The 23996-nt window shown below is 42.2% G+C and overlaps 1 protein-coding gene across 1 annotated transcript in view; it reads left to right on the top strand.

Moving 5' to 3' along the window:
• LOC146822798 (partitioning defective 6 homolog gamma-like) overlaps positions 1–23996 on the top strand; it is a 198695-nt gene that overhangs the window by 43837 nt on the left and 130862 nt on the right. Inside the window, exon 2 of the mRNA XM_085606991.1 lies at positions 14812–15034. Within this exon, the coding sequence (XP_085463117.1) occupies positions 14812–15034 (223 nt within the window). The remainder of the gene's footprint in view (positions 1–14811; positions 15035–23996) is intronic.

Genomic DNA, 23996 nt, shown 5'->3' with positions numbered 1-23996 from the left:
AATTTTATAACTGTATGAATAATGGCTGTCAGCTTATGCACACTTCATTAAGTGTCTGCTGGTTACAGTGTCAAGCCAGTGGTAAAGGCTATCCGTCTTATTGGTTCACAGGGAAATGTTACATCAGATTCCTTAACAGAGCTGTTTATAATGAAAAGTTATGACAAAGTAAGTATACCTGACTGACCTATTGTGAAAAGCATGTTACAGCCAATTGGCTTTTGGGGGTGGCTTGCAATTATGCTGTGCTAAAGTCTGTTGGTAGGTATTTTGTAGACATGTGCAACATTCGAGTAATTTGCTTTTGTGTAATGATACTAAAGTGTTGTGAAATACACTAGTGCTTTAAATAGCATCCACTCGTGTTCTAGTAGTACACATTGCTCGTGCAGTATAATTTTGTCATGAAATGCGGCGTAATTCCGCGACATGGTGTACTTTCAGAAACTTCTTGTAGCAAGTGTTAAGTTTAATTCCAAAAATTATGCCCAGACCTAGTACTCTGCTATACAGAATCTTGTAGGTAACAGGCAAGGGTTTTGGTGACCCACTAGAGCAAACCATGGGGATAGAAGATATGCACCATGGTAATCCTTAAGCGCTATTAGTGGGGATTTTATATTGTTTTGACTACTGCCATTTTGTACATATTTGTAATTTTTATTACATTGTACCTGAAGGATGCTTTATGGGAAAGCTTTATGGCCAACACAGTTGGTCATGCTGTATTGCTAATAACGAAAAGTTACGATAAAGCCATAAACCTGACATTGATTGTGAAAAGCATAAGTTAAAGTAGAAGGCTTTTAAGGGTGGGTTGTTATTACTTTGTTTAACCCCTTCCCCGCTCATGACGGAACCGCTCCGTCATGAGCCACGGTTGCCGTGTGCTCATGACGGAACGGTTCCGTCATGACACGACCGTTGGCGGCCGCTCCGCCCACGCGGCGCTGTTTCCCCGCCTGTGCGAGGGGACAACGCAACTGGGCGGAGTCATGACGGAACGGTTCCGTCATGAGCACAGCTCAACTGTGGCTCATGACGGAGCGGCTCCGTCATGGGCACCGGGCCACCGCGCTGCCCCCCCGCACCCCCCAGCGCCGCGGCGGAATTCCCGCCGCGGCGAAGGGGTTAAAACCTACAGATGGGTATTGTGTTTCACGAAATCTCACCGTTTACCTTTTTGGAGTTGCCCCCCCACCCCATCATAGGGGGTCAAAGATTTCCATTGTAATCATTTTCACTGTAATCGCCTAACGGACCCAGCTGTTTGCAAGCATCTTGCAATAAAAAATATATATATTCTTCTTCTGCCATTGGTCTGAGTGTCATGTCATTTATACTCTGCTTCTATCAATGAATAACAAAGTACTGCCTGGGGTAATGGCTCAGTCCACATCAGCCATTTGCTCTCCTGCCCTGTCATAGAAGGCAGTGTCTGATCACATGTACATCCACCTGAATAAATAATGCATTCTGGTGTGAGATCTGGTTGGCCAGTCCTTTAGTCTTCCGTTATCTCCTTTTATAGCTTAGCCTTTTTTTCTTGGCTTTTCCTCCTTTTTATTTTAATAGCTTTTATAAGGATACTACAAGTATCTAAGCAGTGCTAACAGATTGCTTGCTTCCCGCTCATTTCATCTGCACTGTGCTGCATCCCGTGTGGCTACTACTAAACTGGGTGACCATTCTGGAAATCTGTTGTCCATAGAGTATCATTGTTTTACCATTCCATGATGGCTAGCACATTGGTTCTAAATGTTGTGGACATGCTGGAACTTTAAAATAACAGACTATGTAAATACCTCTGCAAGACGAACCCCCGATTCTATATTTAGTTTAGTTCTTGCAAGCGTATGCCCGCCATGTTTACACTGCAGCACGTTTTCTATTTGTATTCTTTTAGCTTGCATATTGCTGCATGTCTGTGTTTATTGCTGTTGTGTCAGAGGGTGAGTGCAAGCATAAGGTAGTGGATGGATTAGTAGATACATGGTTGCAAAGATTGCATGTTGTCTGGCTTATTGAGTGCCTAAAACCATTATTGACACGGCCCTTTCATTTATAATCCAAAGGTGTGGCATTTTCAATGCTTGTATAGAGCAGGTGCTGCTCCTAATGGTTTTGGTCCATTGGGACATTGGTGTTTTACTGTATTGTCTTCCCTAATTTCTGTTCATTTTGTGCAAAATAAACTTTTTCGTCTCTGTGGATCTGTGATGTTGGACTGCCACTGTGTCGTCCTCCTTTGAGGCAAAGATGCTCTTGAATCTCATCTCATTGGTGCAGATTTGGGAAATTAATTTGATGCGTTCATTTTTCTTTGCTAATAGGAACACATGGAAACAAAAGCGTACAACCCTATTAACCTAGGGTGTGACAAAAGTAACAGACATTACTTAAGGTGTAAAATGGCACTACTGAAACCTAACACATCAATTTAAATTTGAGGGAGTGCAACTGCGTTTGCCCGGTTTTTCTAGGTTATTTGAGGAGTCTGTTATAGTCAATAATTGCTTCTTTGAGGTGTCAGACTATTTCAGTTAGCTGCCCTTGAAACGGAAATCTGATCACCTGCTTGTTTGATTCCTTATTGGTCTTTCACAGATGGAGGGAGGGATCTGCATATTCCATCAACAAGTAGGAGAAACGTTTTAGCCCATTTCCTGCAGTCTGAGGATGATTTATGATGGTTTTCTTCTAATATCATTCACTGTTGAATAATTTGGATAAGTGAAGTGTGCATAGGGTATTTCTAGGTGGTTTCCTCCACACTCTGTGCCGTCGATACAGTTACTTGAGTTTTTTTTGTGCCAAATGGTTAAGCCTTAATCATGAGTTCTCTGGTTGCTAGCTGTCCTGAGGTCTAGTCTACCACTGTTTTTTGGTGTAAAATGGTCACTCAATATCATGCCAAAGGCCCACAACAGTGGACTGCGTGGGCCGTTGCGCTCTTGAAAAGCAGCTAGACGACACAACTAATATATGACAGGAATTGTTTATCAATTTGTAGAGTGGTACAGTCAGCAAATGCTATATTCAAACCGTATCAGTTCAGATGATGTATTATCACTTTGTTGCCATTTAATTATTGTTTGACCAAATGATTAGCTCGACATCAACAAAGCCCCAAGCATATTGTGGCATGGTTTCAGTGTCAAAACTGTTTGCCTTTTTGACAGTTATATGCCTCTGTAGTTCTTCAGCGATTCAAAGTAGCCTGGGCTTACTATATCCCATGTCCAGATGGGGCTTTGATAGTGGCTCCAAATCGAATTACTAAAGATTATGTAAAAATCACAACTTGCAAGTGCCATTAAGTCACTAGTGGGGAGCCACCAAAATGTCAGTGTGTCAAAGTATGAAGAACTTTACGAATCATGATTCGTTTTTGGAGATTGCCTTTCAAAGAAACCTCTGACGCAGAGTACTCTGTGAGACGCCCACAAAATTCTTGGTCCCAAAATGTCATTCCCCTCGCTAGTCATCGAACAAAGGTGTTTACTTCAGGACTCTCCAGTGAAGTTAATGGTGATATTGTTAGCAAATCCAAATTTTCACATCCACCTTGAAGAGGTGGTACATTCCTGGTAGCGCAGCCAAAATGCATTATATTCTCCACTATCCGGTCTCCATTTGCAAAGTAGTCCCTTGCAGTGTCAGTAAATTTAGTGATCGGCGTTCTCTCCCACCAAGTCTGCTATTTACTTACACTGCTCCTTTATTGCTTCCACACCAAAAATTTATTAAATATCAGAGCAAACACTTTTGCCCTTAACAGAAAAATGGTGGTTGAGAACAACTCTCGAAAAAGGCAGAGTGGTACTCTTAGCTGTGTTTCACCACTCTTTTGTTAATCTTTTTGTGATTGAGGGCTTTTTAATATGGTACATGATGTTAATTGACTATTGCCGAGAATTCTGCAATGCTATAACAATGATAAGTTGTGTGCTATTCAAATGCCAATTATAATTAACAAAACCTCGAAAACTGGCAATACTGATTTTCATTCAATCACCCATTCACCTTATGGTCACATCACCCAATTACTATGATCAATTAAATGTTATTCAAAAATCTTAAAAAAAATATTTTGAAAAGTTCGTTTTTATAATAAAATTGAAAACTTGATTAATTTTAGAATTTCATTACTTTTTGACATACACAGGAATCACAAAACTTCCAAGATACACAAATAAATATCAAACCTACAAATTACATAACATGTATGTTATACATATACAACCAGTAACGGATGATTTTTAGGCTTAGGTTCTGTACAGTTTAAACTGCAAAAAAATACCATGGTACCTTTGACAGCTACCTAACTGGGGAAGATTCACACGTGTTGGCAGGGGTGATGGCCAAATAGTGACCCTACTCGGGTCACATACAACATTCTTTAAGAAACTTTACAAACGTACTAAATTGTGAGCAACAGTGGCAACACAAATATTGAGCACTTATTTGGCCGAGAAAGAAGCGGTCAACGTGTTTCGAACCCTGTCACGTTTCTTTGAGGGTTCTCCTCAGGGCACTGAACACTAAAAAAAAATAGCTCCATCTCTTATGTTCAGTCAATGATCATTGCTTCAAAAAGACACTTGTGGACTGCCTCAATGTTAACCAATTTTGAACCATGAATTTGACCAAAACTAGAAGTAACAACTCCGCCTGACTGTTTTTTTTTTGTTCTCCTTTTTTCCTGGTCTTCGAAGATAATTGCACTTGCAGTCCACGCTTACGCGAGCAGTGGACTCTTCTTAGGTGAGCAGTACTGGTGAAGTGGAGTCCAGTACTGCTCACGTAAGAAGAGTTGACAGCCAGTGCAAATAGCTTTTGAAAATAAGGAAAAAGGAGGGGAAAAAAAGAACACCTTGAGTCAGGCGGAGCTGTTACTTAGTGATAAATGGTGAGGCTTTGAAGCAACTGCTCTGTATTTCACTGGCCAGGCTGCAACCTGCCTGCACTTTTAAGATGGGAGAGAGATCCCCATGCAGGTGGGTGCAGTTAGTGACTGTACCTGCTTGCAATGGGATGTCTGGGGGGTCCATAGTACACCCATTCTCCCCCCCCCCCCCCTCCCCCCTCCAGAGGGCTGCCAAAAACTTCTTTGCATCTATAATACATCGTGGGCGCAGAGGGAAAGGTATTCCATCATTTGCATTGGATCACACCCCTATGCAAATAAGGGAACACCCTCTGGGGATAGCGCTGGCACTGTATGTGCCTTATCCTTAAGGCTTCTGACAGGCTGAAACGCTTTGTTTTTAAGAAGTTGTTTTTATTTTGGAAAAAGTACAAAACATTGGTTAAACTCCACCAAACCACATCCATGTACAGCAGTGAGTTTTTATAAAAATTGAACCTTTTTGGAGCCTTATTTCAGGGGGTGGGGGGAGGGGGGCGCTGTACAGGATGAGTGGCCCACCAAACCAGTATCTTTTCAAGGACTTTGGCATCCTAAATAAAAGGTAGGGTGAGGTTCTGGCTTATGCATAGGCTGAAAATCAAGCCTGCATAAACAAACTTGGGGCTTGGGTATCTGGAATATTATCCAATCTTTATGTGCATACCTTTAGATAACTGTACATCAGTAGCTCCTATCCTACTTCACCTCGCCATCTTAGATGCTCCTGCTGTTTTCTTTGACCTGCTTCAGTATCTCAGTTATGTACTGTTTGTCTGTTATGACCCGTAGCCTTGTTGGAAACAATAACCCAGCCCTTAATGAAAGGTTAAAGGCTTTCCAAATTGCTCATGCTCCTTGCACTGCTCCTCAGTATTACTGGTCACATGCTGGAAAATTAAATGGAACCTTCCCTTTTTTCTGGGCTTCCTTGCACAACCTGCCTGACCAACTTACTGCTGAGCCAGACCACTACTGGGGACCACCCTGTACCTCCAGCCGATCCAGTCCCGGACCGAATGAGTTTACAAACTAGTGTCATGCTGGAAGCCATGTCTTTGAAACTATATTCATCTTTGTGCCATCCTTCTAAAAATCGCTTGAGGTTTGAACTTCTCGGCTCCAGCTGGAAAACTGATAAGCTTAAGAAAAGTCTCAGTAATGAAGATCTCCACCTGGTCAATGCAGCACACCAGCATGGAGTTGTCCCTCGCTAGTTCTAATATCACCTCCGAGAACATATCGCTGCACTGTGTTGCTGCCAAACCTTCGTGTGTGGTTCAATCTAACCTTAGGCAAGTGTCTGGTTATCCAATCCAGCTATTCATCTGCCCCCGCTGTAGGATACTCTTTTCTCTAACGAAGTTCAATCAGTATCAACTTTAATAGTGAGGAGGACTTACATGACTGAGCCCTAGGGGCTGTTTCATTTGTTCCCTATTATTGCACCTGCTGGGCAAAAGGAAGTCTGAACCCTGTCCACCTTCTGGGTGCAAACTCTGTGACTACCTGGAGCAATCTTCCTCCTTTTGGTGCGTTCTCCACCTCTGCCTGGCTTCTCCGTATCTCCCTCCACCCCTGCAACACCTGACTAGCATGGCCACCTGCGACAGAGCTGGCTCTTAATTCTACTAAAAGCTGCACCTCGTATCCACCGGTGATGTACGCACACCGCCAAGTGACGACTGAGTTCTGCTCATTCACCGGTCTGGAGCTGCTCTCATTAGGGGCATACAGGGCTAGAAGATCAGTTGGTGGTCCAGAACTTGACATGCGGAGGCTCTTCTGAGGGCCTCTTTACTGACCTGCAAGTGGACGTGTGTGGGCTGGAGTCGGACGTGTGTGGGCCGAGTCAGTGGACATGTGTGGGCTGGAGTCACAAGGAGCCTGCATCGGAGAAGCCATTCCTCTTGAGGTAACCAAAAGAGAGAACTTCCCAGCCATAAGATATCCCTCGAAGGAGCTTCCTGGTTGCTCCAGTGGTAGCAAGCATATCGGTTTTATTTTTTATTTATGAAAACGTATTTGTGGAGGAATGATGGGGAGGCATCTCACGATGTTCGGCGCTTGCCCTGTCTATTTGTTTACAAGCAGTTGACGTTGTACCGCAACGTAGAGACGCTGAGAGCAGTGAGGCCGATCTCAATAGGCCAAAAATAGAACTTCGAAGTGGGCAGCCGGGGTGCTGAGGGGGTGGATGCGTTCAACCAACCTATAAAATACAAATGGTTCCGTAATTTCCTGTGACTAATTTAGCCAGGCAGGCGTTTTGTTCCTCGATTAATAGGGGTCTAGTCACAGGGACGGAAAATGGGCTCCCGACCTGTTGGGAGGTCTCGAGCACAATGAATTCACATTTCTTGAAAAGCAGACAACAGGCTGTTCTCGTGCGGGGAGTGCGGCGCTCCTTGATGCCGTCGTGTGAATCACCTGGCTTTGAACCTTCGTTAGTATTTACAACACCGGGTTTGCAGGAAAATGCCAGTCGTGTCAGACCAGTTAAGTAAAGGGGTTCTTATGAGCGGTAAACCTACAAGTTCTATTGTCTCAGTATAAACCTTAACACGTCAGTGTTTTGCCGCCCTTCCCTGGCCTAGCGGCGCGAGCGAGCGCTCGATTTATATATGGTAAGACAATGGGCAGTTAGCAGACGTCCACTGAGTGGTCCTGCGTGAAAGATGTTTTTCGGGAATGGAGCGTTGTTACGACGGCGCTATCTTTTGAGCAATTACGAAAGTGAAGGTAAAAATGTAACTAATTCCTTTTGTATATATATATTTTTTTTATAGGTGACCATTGCGTTTTTTATAAATTATTTTTGCCATAAAGCAAAAATAGCCACATCAGTGAACTCATCTCTCCAGTTAAAGGGCTATCCTTCTAGACCAAGGTACAACGAGCTGTAGCTTAGCCGACTAAGGTTTATCTCGGGTAAAAGGGACAAAGTGGTTCGTTGTCTGTAAGTGCCTTTTATTGTTGCAGTGCAGGCGTGTGGAACAGATGGCTGTACGTTTTTGGAGTGCTACTTGTTTCGCTTGTCTTTAAAGGGAGGTGAGGGACGAAGCCCTAGGTAGAATTATTTTCTATAGGCAAATTCTGCTCTGTAAACGTTTTCCTGGGAGACCACTTGGACGTGTCTTTAGGGTCTGTCCTATGATGCACCTATTGTCCACCCACCCAAAAAAAAAAAAAAACCTTTTTTTTATTTTTATTACAAGCATATGGTAGCCACTTAAGATGGCTGCTTTTTCCCCCTCAATTGTATTGTGGCACAGACCTTTCATTTAAAGGCGGGCACCTGCATATGGCTGTACTGTAGAAGGAATTCTGTAGGCCCTTGTAGTGCAACAGCTGTATAGGCTGTCCAAATGTTTCAAAAATTGACTGCTATAAGAATTGTAGGACAGTGGCTACATTCCCAGGAGAAATCTAGAGTTTCCCACTGTGGCTGCAGAGACCAGCATGCAGGGCACGCACGCACACACGCATCAGTGGTGGTTCGAGCACCCGCCCTGCCCCCACCTCCCCACAAACTCGAAACTTAGACTTAGAAACTGAACTCGTGGTGTCCTCCCGATGTGGCTTTTGTGCATTTTTGTCAGGTGGCCTCCCCTTGTTTATTTTTTATTTTTTTTATTTTTTATTTTATTTTTTTACCTCAGTCAGCATCCTTATTAGCGATGAAAATAGCTCAGGATATTTTATGATCAGGGAACTGACCATCATTGACACCATCGTACCTTAAGGCTTTGTGTTTTTCTGCAGGTATACTAAACAGCTCTTTAAGAACACACCAGTCATGTTTTGTTTACTCTGTGAAAACTGCAGTTTTTAAATGTAGCCAGCAAGGACCATGCGTATATACATTTAAATGAATACTGTGTATGTAGTAACCTGCGTTTCTCAGCTTGGACTGTAACTTGATTTCTCATTACAGTTTGTCACAGCGGACTTTTTCACATTATTTCAGTCATTAAGGTGTATTGTGTCTTGTTGAGAAAATTAATGTAGAACTTGTTGAACTTGAGGCCTTGCAATCCAAATTAGTTTCGAGTGTATGTATAGATAGATAGACCATGGGCATGTTTGAGTTTTGTGTGCAAAGAGCGGTAGTTTTAAAACGTGCACTTAAGAGGGATGCTAGCTACTGCACAGAAATTAACATAGGAAATCTGGATCCTATCCAATGTAAGGCATGGTCTGTCGGAGTTCCTTCCCTCTAGCTAATTCAATATAAGCACGATTGTGCTTGAAGACTAATGACTGCGCCAAGCCTCTTCATAAAGCTCCACCGTTTCCCTCCTGTTAATTAGTACTATTTTCATGAATAAAGATCTGAGCATTCTAATTGCAATCTAGACCCATTGTTGGGCCGAATCTTGCATGCAGCTGCTTACAAAATCTCAGATTTTTGAAGAGCAGATGGAGTTTTATCAATCCAGGGGTTTTTTTGGGGGTTTTTTGGCCCATGATTTCCACATAATTGACGTTTTTATCAACTTTTGTACAACAATCAAATCGCAAAGTCCAGTATTTTAATTAATATTTTGAGTTTGGCATTTCACTGTTTCTAAATACTCCATTTCATGATAACTGGGCCAAAATAACATTGTAGTGTAAAACATATTTAACCCGTAATGTAGTCCTGTATTCTGTTTCTGGGTTCTTGTGACTTTTGCGAGCCACTATGCCTTTGAGTTTCCTCTGAACCCCCTCAATGGCAGTGAAGATTCCTACACATGGTTACTCACTTTGTACCCTCTAGACATAGGCTAAATGTTTTTGCTGACTCATCTAAAACCAAGCAACCAAGATTGCAGATTAGTATGTGTCCGATTGATGACCCCAACACCCTGTCAATGCTCTGCATTCATCAACATTCACTGTTTTATTAAATCATTATTTTAAAAAAATGTGTGTTTAACCAAATGCGGTGGAACATATTGGTGGTGCATGTTTTGAAGAAGCTGTTAAGAACTGGCTGCCTCTTCTGTTCCTGCTAAAGTGATTGGTAGTCTTACGACAAGTGGAATGCCAAGAATGCTCTGATATCTGCTCGGATGAGAATAAATCTCTTGCAATGTCAAACCCCGAGCAACCTCTGATGTTCAATTTCCAGTGGATTGGTAGGAGCTGCTAGCCAGTGAGAATGTTGAGGGCGATGCGCTTGACCTTAAGATAAGCTGCTTGTCTCCAACATTCTTTTAATTTCTGCATAATTTAACCATATGCACCCTGTTGTAATATGTTGTGTGTGTGTGTGTGTGTGTGTGTGTATATATATGTATGTGTGTGTGTGTGTGTATATGTGTATATGTATATGTGTGTATATATATATATATATATATATATATATATATGTGTTTCCCTATTGCATTACAACATGTCTGCCTTCCTTTACTTTTCTCCTCGAAGCTACCTGTAGACGTTGCACAAAACAATGGAGTCTGTACTTGCCTGTTGCACATCTGAGCGAGTTTGGGGTTTACCTGTATTCAATGCACAGAAAGTTGAGCATCTGAGTGATTCAGTTCTCTATGCTCTCCATCAGAACCTAGGGCGTAGAAGTTGTTCCCCGTTGTGCTCTCTGCTGCCACCCTGCCCCACCTCTGCATGAGCTTAATCCCTACACCGCTGTGCTCCAGAATCTATTGGTTACTGCTGTTATGCAGATGATTCACCTGCCACTGCTGTAGAACGTGTAGTGTTCAATTACTTGTAAGTCAGCCTGCATTTCTTTCCTAAGGCAGTTTGCTGTCAAAGACCCTAAAAAATCCGGTAATTAGAGGGAATCCTCTTGTAATGGTTTTGTAGATGGTACTGACACAGCTGGCCAATATCTAGTAATAAATGTTGCCATAAGGTTTTTTTTTTTTTTTATAGCACGAGGTTTTCGTCTGTCCCGTGGTTTTTTGATCTGCCCAGATTTTGAAACACCAAGAATTGTGCACATGTTTATTGTACGCTTTTAAGAATAATTCTGGACTGAAATATTTTTAATTTCTCAGAAAACCAGAAATCTGAGCCCCCCCCCCCCCAATATTCTTTCGTGACAGATCCCAGAAGTGTGAGATACTACACTAAAGTTTCGATGAGTGAGTGTCTAAATAAGCAAGCACAGCCAGAAGACTGGTCCCTCCAAAGTGGTGGTCACGTTGACGTGTAAAATGAGCATTATTACTCCTTTTCTCATGCCAGCAGGCAGTCTGCTACATTCCCTCTCTTGAAGTGCATCTAATTCCCAGTTAATTGCCTTCACCACATTATGGGAGGAAGATGCCTGGTGTCTGAGAACACTTGCCAGATTTGGTCTATTTTTATTTCAATAAGCACTTGTCCTCTTTTGGATGTTTTTTTTTTAAAATGGAGAAAGCATTTCTTTTGCCAAGCTCGAACTCTGCCCTAAAACCATCCCCTTTTCATGTCATAATTAATTAAACGTGTCCATTTTCTTCTTTTTCCTTTAATGTCGAAGTGTGAAGCTGGGGAACCTCTCATAGTGGATCAGATATTTGGAAATCCTTAACTCCGTTTCAAAATGTGTGCTTTTCATTTAGCACTAATCATTCCTGTCCGAGCCTGAACCGTTCACATGGATTGCAAAGTCTGGAGAAGGCCGAATTACTTTCATGGCCAATATTGTGTTCATTCTTCTCTCGCCCTCCCCCCCCTTCCCCTCATAGAACCAATGTACAGGTCAATGTTCCTTTCTTAGTGCATGCACAAGGCTGACCATCTCTTTTTACATGGGGTAAAAATTCTGTAAGGGCAAAAATTCACTTTGAATTCTCTACCACAAGTAAAAATAAAAGACCACTGTATCAATTTACTGTAGATCCTTTCTATTGATAGGAGGGCTGGTGTTTGACAACAAATGTTCGGTTAAGAGAAACTGAGGAGGGCAAAACAAATATTTCCCAGAACTCTGTATTTATTCTCAATGATGAATATTGGGGTTCCTTACTCACAGGTAGACGGGTATTATAAAATACTGCACTGGTATAAGAAAATGTACCTTCAAACTTTAACTCTTATCCTGTGGACCAAATTATGAAAGTGTTCGATTTTGTTTTTGTTTTCCGTTTGAGGTGTTTCGGGGAGGGGGAAGTGGGGTTGCTTTACCTCCATTTATATATCTTGAGGTAAAAATTAATTTTGAAATTGCTTGTCAACCAAAGTGATTTTGTTTCCTTTACAGCCAGCATTATATCGAGGATTCTCTAGTGATAACCTTGCAATCTCAGGTACTCTTGTGTCTCAAATGCACACCATCGTCTGAGATTTGTCTTCCATTGCCTGTACTGTCTGTTCCTCTGCTTGCCTTGTTCCGTGTATGCTGTTTTTCAGTGATTTCATGTTCCCTTTGAATGCGCTTATCACATTTTGTAAGATTTCCAGTCAGCAAACTTATAGAAGCCCAACTACATTGTGGATCATCAGGTCTTTAAGTGGGGTGGGTCGTTCCAAATCTCAGACCCGGCAGTAATTAAAAGCGGACTTTTAAAAGTGGTCTCGCTCTGGCCTTGTATTTATATCCTCTACTAGGAAATTACAGGTCCTTTTCTCAACAAGGATTTTTCACCAATGACATTAAACTATTCAGGTAATCCATATAAGTGAGGTAGCACGTTTTTTTTTTCTTTTCTAGGATGCTGTTTTTTTAGGTTTTCAATGCAGCATATTAATCTTGTCTTGAGCATACTCTGAACTGGGTCTTTTGTAGATGTCTGTGTGCGCTCAGGTTGTGGGTAGGTGTTTATAACGGACCATGATTGAGACATCTGAAGTTGAAGCGGAAGGTTTGTTGGATGTTATCCCAGTGCCTGCCAGTGGGTCACAAAGGTGTTCAGAATACATGCTCATCCAATTCTTGGCCTCTGCAGAGCACGCAACGCAATGGCGACGTGTGCTGCTTGAAATTGTAAGTATATTCGAAATTCTGTGAAGGAAGTACAAAGATGTTGAAATAGTGACAGTGAAAGTAAAAGAAAATGAACTGCATACAGGTTATTGTGTGTGGTAAAGTGAAGGAAAAGCAAGGAAATGAGTGCAGGAGAGTGAAAAGAGTGCAGAGGAGAAAAGTGATGAAGTGTGAAAAAAGCAGATGGAGGTTTTCAGTAAGATGAGGGAAGGAAAAACGTGTATGTGTCTGGCAGAGAGAATGTATTGGAAAGTGGTGAAAGGGGGACAACAACCTGAGTGGTTGCCACCCCTTCCATAGACTTCTTTAATGTTTCATTTAGTATCACATTGTCGAATTGAAACAAGTTCCATTCTAATTTTTCATAACCATGTTGTTGATACTTCTTTATCTGACCCTGCAAACAAGCATTGACAAAGCCAATAGGTCTGGCTTGTTTTAGTTGTGTGATTGTTGCATGATATATCTGGATGCAATAACAGAACGCTCACACAGACTCTCTCAAATACCAGTCCAGTAGCCCGCTGTGTGAAACAGATTTTTAGTTTACATTTTGTAGGTCATGCCCTTAATTATATACGTTACACTTCTTGGAAAGTATTAATAGTTGTGCTTCTTTGGTCACACCACTTTTAGAAAACCCACCTTCACGGCAACACATTTTTCCTCTCACTTAAAGCCGTACAAAACATGAAAGACTAATAAAAATGTATTTTCCCTACCTGGTCCCCTTTGAAAAATTGACCAAGTTGTAACCACTGTTGAGCAGGGAACTAGAGCTGCTTGTGTTTTTTCTAATTACATCCTCTACTCTTAGGCATCGTATTAGCAAATATGTTGTAAGAACTAATAACCTCAGTGACATCTGCCCGATGATATTCACTTGTGATATCTTGTTCATCATTACCTTTGTGTCTCCACCATCCCATTATGTGTATGTTATTCACAAAACTGGTTGCACAAACTTTCATATCTTGATGAAAGCTCTAAATTTTTGTGTATCCTGATGAAGGCTCAATCTTTATGTCTCCAATATAATTTATTTAGAAATGTAAGTAGTACCTATGCATCTATGCCGTCCAGGTGACATTGTGCCAAACACTGATTGCTCAAATGTTGGAACACATTTACTCTTCACCCAACATGACTGTCTTCCTGCAGTAAAAACAAGACAAGTTTGTCGTAGGAATATGCTACGCTAGACCATGTTGTCCTCGCCTCAACCTTCTGCTCATAATTGAAGACTAGAAATGACTTGCTCTCCCTGTACATTGGGGCATTCTGCTAGTTACCTGCCAGCTTAGCCTAACCTGCCTGTTAAATTGCTGCTCAACTCTGACTAATAGGGCTCTGTTTAGACAACTGTATGCAGAGTGTCCAGGCCATTTGTTTGAGAACAATAGTGCCCATGGTATCGTATCCTGAAAGAAACCCTCAGTGCATAGTTAAGAATGCTGCACCCTTACCTCTAAGAAAAATCTCAGAAGCTTGATCAATTAATTAGGAAAAAAATGTGAGGTGCCCAGAGTGAATTTTCAAATGCCACATGCAGAGAGACATAGGAGTACCAATCTTGCTGTCCCTCCATAGTTATATTTATCCTGTTTCTGCTCTGCTTCATGAACTCGGTATCAATTGGCTAGGAGCCAATATCCTCCTGTACACCAGCCTGTCACTTGCAGTGTTCTAACCAAACTTTACTCCTCACAGAACTGGTCCTTCAAGAAGCTTTCTAGAAATGTATGTGGCCTGACCGATAGGTCAGCAGGACGAGTAGCATGTCAATGTTTATTATCTGACTTGACCTCCATTTTCAAACACTATTAGAAGTCTTTAGGTGAAGTCTCATGAGACTGAGATTTCCAGACAAATCAAATTGTCAGAATTGATCACAGAAACTCGTATACTTTGAGAAAGTTCTTTGTGATGTCTTTAATGTCGCTGTGCTCCTCAACCTTTTCCATGTGGTCTGTTTTTTCAGTTTGGGGCTGAATTCCGAAGATTCTCCTTGAACCGTTACCAACCGGGAAGTTATGAGGACTTTCACAAGCTTATTCGTCATGTCCATCAGATCCCTAACACTGAGGTAATGCTGGGGTATGCTGACGTCCATGGAGACCTTCTTCCCATCAACAACGATGATAATTTTGTCAAGGCTGTTACAAGCGCCATTCCTCTCCTTCGAATATTTATACAAAAACAAGGTAAGGTTTCAGGCTGACGGGGCAGAGTAGGGTACTAGTAGTTGTGTCTAGTTTTTAATATTGCTTCATTAACCATGTTTGCAGAGCTGTACTGCATTACATAAAACAGTACAAGATTACGTGAAACAAACTTTAGCTAATTATCTTCTTTGAACTAACATCTAAAGTAAGTTGAGACAGCGTCCCACAGGTGACTGAAAGCAGTCCTGTCGGGGCCAGAACAATATAATTTTTAGGTGTTGCATGTAAATTTGTGGCACAGTTGGGTCCACTGGATTGAAGGTTTAATTATTGACAAGGACTATGTAGATGTGCTTTTGGATGTATGTTTTTGACCAGGTCTGAGTTAGTGCATTCCTGTTGGAGGTTTAAGAGGCTTGTATGACGAAACCATGCAGGCGATTATATCGCATGCCTTAATGACTCTGGCTTTACTATGAACACGTCTTTACCAATCATGCCTTTACAACGAAATTTGTTGTAAAGGGGTGTTTTTTTTTTTTTAAAGGCCTTTGCGTGATAGATTACACCCCTGAGCCCTAAACCCCGGCACCCAGCCCTAAAAACTGCCTCCCCCCCCAGCCCTAAAAACTACCTCCTGAGCCGTAAAATCCGGCCCCCAGCCCTAAAAAATACCGCCCCCAACGAGCCCTAAATCCTGACCTCTGCCCTAAAAACGACTCCGACCCATCCCTAAAAACTACCCCCCACACACACTGCTCAGCCCTAAAACCGATAGCATCCTAAAACCTGTCCCCTAGCCCTTATTACCAAGTCACGTCCTGATCCTTCCTGTTCCTTATATTCTCCCCGCCGTCCGCTCTGAATCTAGAGCGCGGACTGCCTTTACCAAGCATTCGTGGTAAAGGCAAGCGCAGTAAAGGCAAGCGCAGTAATGCTTGCGTCACAACGAACCGTGTGGTTCCGTCCACGTTGTAAATGCCGTTTCCCGGAAAAGAGGGCTCCCACATTTTAGGGCATGTTAATATGAAACTGGTCTTATCTAAAAAAAAAAAAATGGGTGTGATGCTGGGCAGTTTTAACTTTGGATGAAATTGGACATCTGAAGAGAACAAAGTGGGGTGTTAGTTGAGGGAGAAGGAAGATCTGCTATATTAGCGGAACCGTAAAGTTGTCCTAAAAGGAACTAAGCAAGAAGACCTCGTCTGCCAGCAGTGCTGTGACGAAGTACATTCTGGTGATGAAAAACCATTTCTGTCATCACATTGGTAAGATAGATGTAAGAGGGAAATGTCACTGGCGGGCACAAAAGAATAGTAAACCACTCCATCAGCAACTGGCGTTACACATTGCATACATGTTTGTTTTCCTTGCTCCTAAGACTGCGTACGTTGTGTGTTGCAAAAAGTTAGTTAAACGTGGGTAGAAACGCAGGAGGGAGCTTTACATGCCGGAATGTTGAAAACGCAGTCCCCTCGCTATTATTTGTCCTCTCGGCAGAGCCTTTCCCCTTCGAACGCCTAAATCTTTAAAGAAATGAACACTAACCGTGCCAGTCCTTTTGGCCATTTGTGTGGTGAAAAATTAATTCTTGCTTAACTAATACATTGAACAGGTATCACATGGGATATGCCCTGTGTTTTCGCAAAGATGGAATTCATTGAAATGCAAACCCATTGTGTCACTATCGCCTAATAGTTGTCTACAGAATTTAAAGTGGGGTTTGGTTTAATCAAATTTGTGATACACCTAAATAAATCCATTGTTTTACATACATTGAAATGATGCCTCTTATCTATAAATCAAATGTTTTAATGTACATGTCAATGTGGAAAACAAGACCTTTCTTTTTTTCAAGTTTGTAGAAAAGCACTGCACGCCTGGTAGGGATATACTTTCATATACACTCTGAACAATGGGAGGCCCTCATAATCCCCATTTTCCATGCCACTGACAAATCCGGGCACTGTATTCTCAAACGTGGACTGCAAACACCTAAGTGAAATCTCCCTTGACAGCTCTTTTAAAAGTTTTAAGTTTAAGAATTAACCTCTCCTTTAGATTATTACTCGGTACCACACCTGTGGATGGGATCTGTTCTCTCATTCCCAGCACTGCCACTGCCCTCTTTCAACCTTGAGAAAAACTTAACTTTGTTGAACGTTCCATCCGATTTTAACACACAAATGCTGAAATAAGTCTGGTACAAATTAACAGGTTTGTGGACAACTTGATGGTTCCGGTTTGTGTATTTTTTTATTTTTATTTTTTTTTTTATATCGGTATACTGTTTTGGGTTTTTTTTGGGGGGGGGATGGGTACAGACACAGTGAATTGTTATACTTCTTTTCAAATACTTAATGATGTTCTAGATCAGGGGTCTCCAGTCATTTTTAGGTCTCGCCTGGCGTTAGCAGCGCGCATGTGTTGCTCTCGCCATGCGAGGGCTTCTTGGAATCAATACGGATTCCGAAGCTCTCAGAGGCAGACTTGAAGCCCCGCCCATCTTTTTAATTCGCTGGCATCCTCCTCCATGCAAAACGCTAGCTCGGGATTAAAAAGGAGGCGTATTAGTCCCTCCTTGTTACCGCCTTGTCCACTTTTGGACCCGCCCACCGGGATTGGATCTCTCACTTGCAGAGTTACACGGTCTCCTTCATTAGCTGGGACGCACTCCTTCTTTGTCATTGTGAGCGCGGTCCACCTGGGTCCAAGGACAGGAATGCCCCGTATTCTTTTAAATACAATATACATATGTTATTTCAGCGCCAAGATGCCCCGTTGCTGGGGTGAACGTGCTGCTTTACAAATACACCCATTATGTTATGTTGTTTAAGTGGGTAAACACTTTTAATTGCAGTCTGCGCCCACCCTGTAATGAGCCGTTCACGTCCCGCTGCATGGAACCCCTCTCAGTGAAAATGTCTCCTCTCAATGAAGCTGTTCGCTGCAGAGTCATGCATCGCCCCGGGGCTCTTTAAATATGTCTGCCCATGAATATAAACTTTACGCATTGTGCGTGCGGGCCGCATGGGTCGCGCTTGTTTAAGTTGGTAAACACTTTTTAATTGCAGTCTGCGCCCGCCCTGTAAAGAGCCGTTCATGTCCGGCAGCTTGGAAGGTGAACATTCCGCACAGGCGCCCCCGGGAGCCATGCCACGCGATTACCATGGAGGCGATGCCGCCCTTGATGTACGAGCTTCGTCATGGCTGGTTTTTTTCTTCCCACTGAATTTCCCCCCCCCCTGACTTTCTCTTACTAATTTCTCTCACGCGCCTGTTTCCTTCTTCCCAACGAGCCCCCCCTGACTTTCACTCTTCCTAATTTCTCTCACATTCCGTGTCCCCTCTCTCCAGAGGCGCAACTAGAGCCAAATTTCGGGGGGGCTGAGCAAAAATTTCGGGGGGGGCTGAACTTTAAGCAATAGGCAGAGTGGAGCTGCAGGGGCTCTTAGAAGGGGTGAAACAACAGCGAGGCCTCATTAACATGCAAATGGTCTTTTAAAAGACCTGTGAAGTGCTCGGGTGCGACTGCTTTTTTGCCCGGGAAGGTCTCTCATCCCGGGCTGCCACACACGACGGGGGGGGGCTGAAGCCCTGTGAGTCCAATGGGTGTTGCGCGCCTGCCTCTCTCACGCTCCCAGCCTGCGCCCCGCCCTGCTAGCTGCCCCATCCACAGGGCTACCCGAGGACCATACACTCCGAAGAGCGGCGTCCCCATCACACCACACTTGAAAGGTAATGCTGGCAGTCAGCAGAACGGGGAGAGGAGGCGAGAGTCTCACTCACCGATGGCATATTAAAAACAGTGCATTTCTTTAACATGTAGAAACTTTGCCATTGATACCTCACATTATAAAACCGCACCAATAAGTACTTGACGGGATAGTTTTAAACCTGAACCATTGCTGAAATAAAGAGGCTAGACAGTGGTCATATAAACCCTGTACGTGGCCCAGAATATTATAAAGCAACAATAGCACACTCTGAACGCACCTATTTGAAAGTGCTTTCATATGCGATAATAATGGAAAAAAGAGTTTCGGTGAAATTAAATATTTGCCTAAGTTCACACAATTTTTAAGAGGGGAAGCCACGATTTTTCCACCCTTTCTGGTTTCACTTTGTACAAAGCAGCCAGTAAATGGTCATCTGTTTGTCTTTTCTTATGCTAAAGCTTTGTTTTTACCTATGTGCATTTTTCTGTAGTTTGTATTTAGGGAAAACTCGAAACGCAGGTATTGCAGTGCTTTTCATTGCCAACACTTGCATAACACATGGCCACCATTCATTGTTTATAGAGATGGGGAGGTTAGGTGATTTGCCCAGAATCCCAGGATGTTGAGCGACGACGAGACTCAAACTTGGCTGCCTAGTTCCAAAATCCACAGCTCTGGCTCTAACGCCACATCCAGGAACAAGGAGGGAGGTGGCAAAAGGCTCAATCCTTGTTTTTATAATCGGCGCTACTTCAGATCAGTTAAAATAGCCCTGAGCTTCACATGACTCTGACTCTGATTTAATAAGTGCTACAGCTGCAAGTGCTCATTGACAAAAAGGAAACACAACTATACATTTCTAGAACCCAATATGAATTATCAGGGGCACTAGAATTATGCAGCCATAGAGGACCAAATTATGCAGCCTAATAAGTCATTTAAGTGGCACAATGTGTTAGTATTACATCAATATTTTGTCATTTTTTTCCTTTAACATTGCCTTAGCATAGATTTCACCTCGCTAGTACAATTTCAACACCAATACGCTTCTGGAACATGATCTGCGAGGCTTTTAGTAAGGGCTTTTAAACTCAAGACACACACGTGTGTTTTTTTTTTTTTTTTTTTTTTTTATCACCCGCAATTGGCCTTTGCATGCGTCTTTCTAAGAAAGACAGGACATAATTGGTCCAAGGCGGGTGCATGTCCCGCCTTCTCTGTCCCCTGGCCTAGGGTCCTTGGGAGCGAGCAGCAGCGCCATCTGTTTCCAATTATCGTGCCCACGTCTCGCAGTCACGATAATTTGAAACAGATGGCGGTCAGCGCTGGTTATCTTGTTTTGTTTCTGATGATTTGATGTGGGTAAAATCAGAACAATTTTTTTTAATTAACCTTTTTATTGGATTTTGCGTTTTCCATACAGGGTACGCATCAATCTGTAACTGTTTATTTTTGTAACATTCATTCTGCATATGTGCATTACAGAAGATTCTAGTCCATAGAAGAGTTACTTGTCTTGATGCCTGTGGTGTGCGAAGATGTGTGTCTGTTCGGGGATAGTGGGAGTCTGGTTAGTGTCTAGATCTTGGGTAGGACTGGTGTACCCTTGCAATCCGTATGTGAGGCAGGAACTGAGACATCCGTATATGTAACCGAACTGGGGAGATATAACTTAGGGAACGATGGGCAAGGGATGAGGGCGCTACTCTTCTCTGGACCATAATACCAAGGTGTTTAGATAAAATCAGAACTAAATATTATACAGTCACTCATTTGAACATCGTAACCTTCATTTACAACGGATTTGCTGTAATTATGCGGCAGGCTCTATTTTACCGCAGGTTTTTTCATGAATACCGACTATAATAAACCAGCGGGCATCGTGGCTCAGCGTGGCGGGCACTCGCAGCACTGCTGAAGACGCGTCAGCACACACAACACGTCAGACGTCCAAAAACCAGCAGTGCGGTCTACGCAATGCCCTACACACTCCTGCTATATGGGTTAATAGTACTGGTTTACACGCGCCGTTGTGTTGCAAAAACACTCACATACAACTATACAGAGGAAAGAAGAAAAGCAGACAAAAAGGTAATACATTATAAACTAGAATAAATTTGCACATTGAAATACATAAACGCATTCTCTGACAAGCGCGCGCACACCATAAACTGACCACATTTGTACCTTCATGAGAGTACAGATGGATTTCAGTATTTACGTTGTGTCGGTGCCCCAGGCCCATCCCCGAAGCACAGCCTCGACACCATTGCGCTGCCGGGCAGACCGTTGCTTATGCGGAACACAGAAGTGTTGCCGGGTGAGGTGGCCTTCCTTCGGACGCTGAACAAACCTGAGCTCAGGCGGGCAAACTTTGACATTTTAACCATGGCGTCAAGGGAGTTATTTGTTTATTACTAATAATACTCAAAACAGGATTGGATTAAAAAAAACTGCGGCCTACTTCTGGTGTGCCAATTACATTCTATTTTATCCAGGTGGAAAACGCATTGGGAAGTTTCACTGGCATTGCCTACCTAATTGGTAACGGTCATTTCAAAAACATATTTTTTAAAAATTTTATCTAACGGTTTCAAATAGCTAAATCTGGTTTGTGTTACAATATGTATATATATTCAAATACAGATTGTTTTGGTGCAGGAGTCGCAGAAAGTGTCTTTTTCATATTGCAGTGTGCTTTTGTTCTTTTCGGCCTAATCCATACCCTTTTTATAGCGCCCAAACCCCGTAGGCATTAAGCGCTATAATGCCCTTTCTGCCTTTTTGTGAATTGTTTGCGTCCTGCCGGCCCCACACCAATAAGGGAGTGGGTGTGAAGCGGCCTGTACTTGCACAGGCTGATTTAGCACCTCCCCTGCAGCTGTCCGTGACTCTGCCATCTCGTACACACATCAGATATCTTGACGTCATAAATAACGTGTTTCGGAAGAGTAGAGATGTCTGTGAACCACTCGTCGTTTGGCACAAACAGACACTAACTTAATAATAGCTCTCACTGGCAGAATCCACAGAGCCAGGGAACGGAGAACTGTTTTTATCTTAATAAATGAAATTGCGCGTAAATTGTTAATTCGTCTGGTTAACTGGGACACCCTACAGGACAAATTGTTTACTTTATAGATTCACAACCCTGACCGTTTCCTGCAAGGCACAGATTAAAAACGACTCCTTAACTTTACAGCCATATGCGGTGTTGACCACTTGAAAGTGTGCTCGCACGAGGCCTGTTGTGCACGTTGGGGCATTAATTATTTGTAAAACCCAAGGACCATGCGATTGTAAATACCAGGCTGCGAACTTGAACCGGAACACATCATGCACGAAAACAAGAAGTGACATAAGAAACGTTTCCGGTGACTGCGCGCTAAATCAACAGAATATCCACGCATTTCGAAGTGCATTTTAATTTCGTTTTTTGTAGTGTCAAACATGTATGTTGTATTGTTTAAAACAAAATAACAGCTTTAAAGAAAAATAAACATGATCTGCCTCGCTCAACCCAGTAGTGCTTTATTAAACCAAGTTAATCAGATCCTCGGGCACTTCCCTGCTCAACTCCCCTCTGCCTTTACTCTCACACCACCCCATATTACAACTCATTTCACACTGTTTATCACTACGCATCAAAGAAGTCAACATACGCATCAACATAATGCAGAGCAGCCACAATGCTCTACAACATAGCCAAAAGTTCTGGCTAAATACATAAGGTCCCAAAGGTAAGACCTATTGGCTCTGCTTGTTTTATCTGTTTGAGCGAAAACCGCTTTTTTTTGGTTAACATCTTCAAATTATGCAGCAGATGGTGGATTATGTGGCAAATGCAGCAAATCCATAATAATTCAGAATTCGCCACTGGTGCATAATTCCAGTGGCCTGGGTTATTATTTAAAGTCCAGATTTAAAGGTTTTGGATTTTCAATCCTTTTGTTTTCGAATAGGTTTCTCAAAGTACATGTTGCACAAAAAGCTTTTTCAAACTTCGTTTATTGCCCCACAATAAGTTTTTTTATTTTTTTATATACATTGTCCTGAAATGTTAGCTTGTGATTTCCTTAGTACAAATACATCTCCTTGACAGATTGGGCCCATCCTATCTTGGCTTTTTACAGTATCAGGGATGCCCGCTATAATGCCAAAAATGCATACATAATGCCAAGCACTAGTAATGCCTATAGGTCTGGCTTGTGTATTAATGTGTCTTTTGTGTAACCGATGGATTTAGACACTTTAAGTCCTCAGACATGCACTCACTTATCTCTGCCCTCATACCTCCTTTCATCTGTCTGCTGAATCATTCTTGCATTCGCCTTCTGACACAAGCTCAATAAAACACACTCCATAACATATGCCAGTTTTTTTCTTTTTTAAAGTACAAAAAAACCATTCTGCAATCTAAACACAGCAGGCTTATGCTTGCAATAACTAAATCCATCATAGCAGTGGGTATCCATCTTGTGGAGGTATTGTATCATTGCCTTAAAGTTACAAAATGGCTGCCACATTTAGAACCAGTGTGTTGGCCAGCTTGGAATGGTAAAGCAATGATACACTATGGACAACAACATTCAATGATGGTTGCCTAGTTTAAAGAATGGCCACATGGGATGCGGTGTACTGCAGATGAAATTATCTACAATCAATGACCCATTAGCACTGCCTCGAGAGATGTAGTAATCTTTTAGGAAAAATTAAAACAAATGAGAATGGAAATATATAAGTAGAAAATTGAAAACGAAAGCACTGGCCAATGACCATTACCTCTTGCAGTATGTGGTCGTGTATGTAAGCAGAACGGAAATGACACTCTGACTGGCCAGTGGCAGAAGAAGGCTGACCCATATGTCCCTCTGTGTATTTATAAGGAAATATACTTAAATCTGGATGTATGTACTATTTAATATTTTAATATTACAATTTAATTTTCTGGCAGACTAAAAGCCTGTCTGGTCTTCCCAATTGCTATAGCAAGAAATATTACACTGCAAATCTTGGACCCCTTGGGTTTGTCAGAGGGGTTAACCAACACCAAAATTCTTCCCTACAAAATGTAATCTAAGATTTCATTCAACAAAATACCTGACTGCAGGTTTCAACATGGTGCTAAAAAAATCCAATCTTAAAGGCCTATTGGATTAACATGCGTTATTACATAGTAAACAAATCCTGATTACTACCCTTGTCATATATTTTCATAATAAACAGATGAAACCTATTTATTCTGAAATGACTTTTCCTAGTGAACCAATCTGGTTATAGAT

This window comes from Triturus cristatus, chromosome 5_2, assembly GCF_964204655.1.
Source record: "Triturus cristatus chromosome 5_2, aTriCri1.1, whole genome shotgun sequence".
Lineage (NCBI taxonomy): Eukaryota > Metazoa > Chordata > Amphibia > Caudata > Salamandridae > Triturus > Triturus cristatus.
This window is presented reverse-complemented; position numbering and strand designations above follow the sequence as displayed.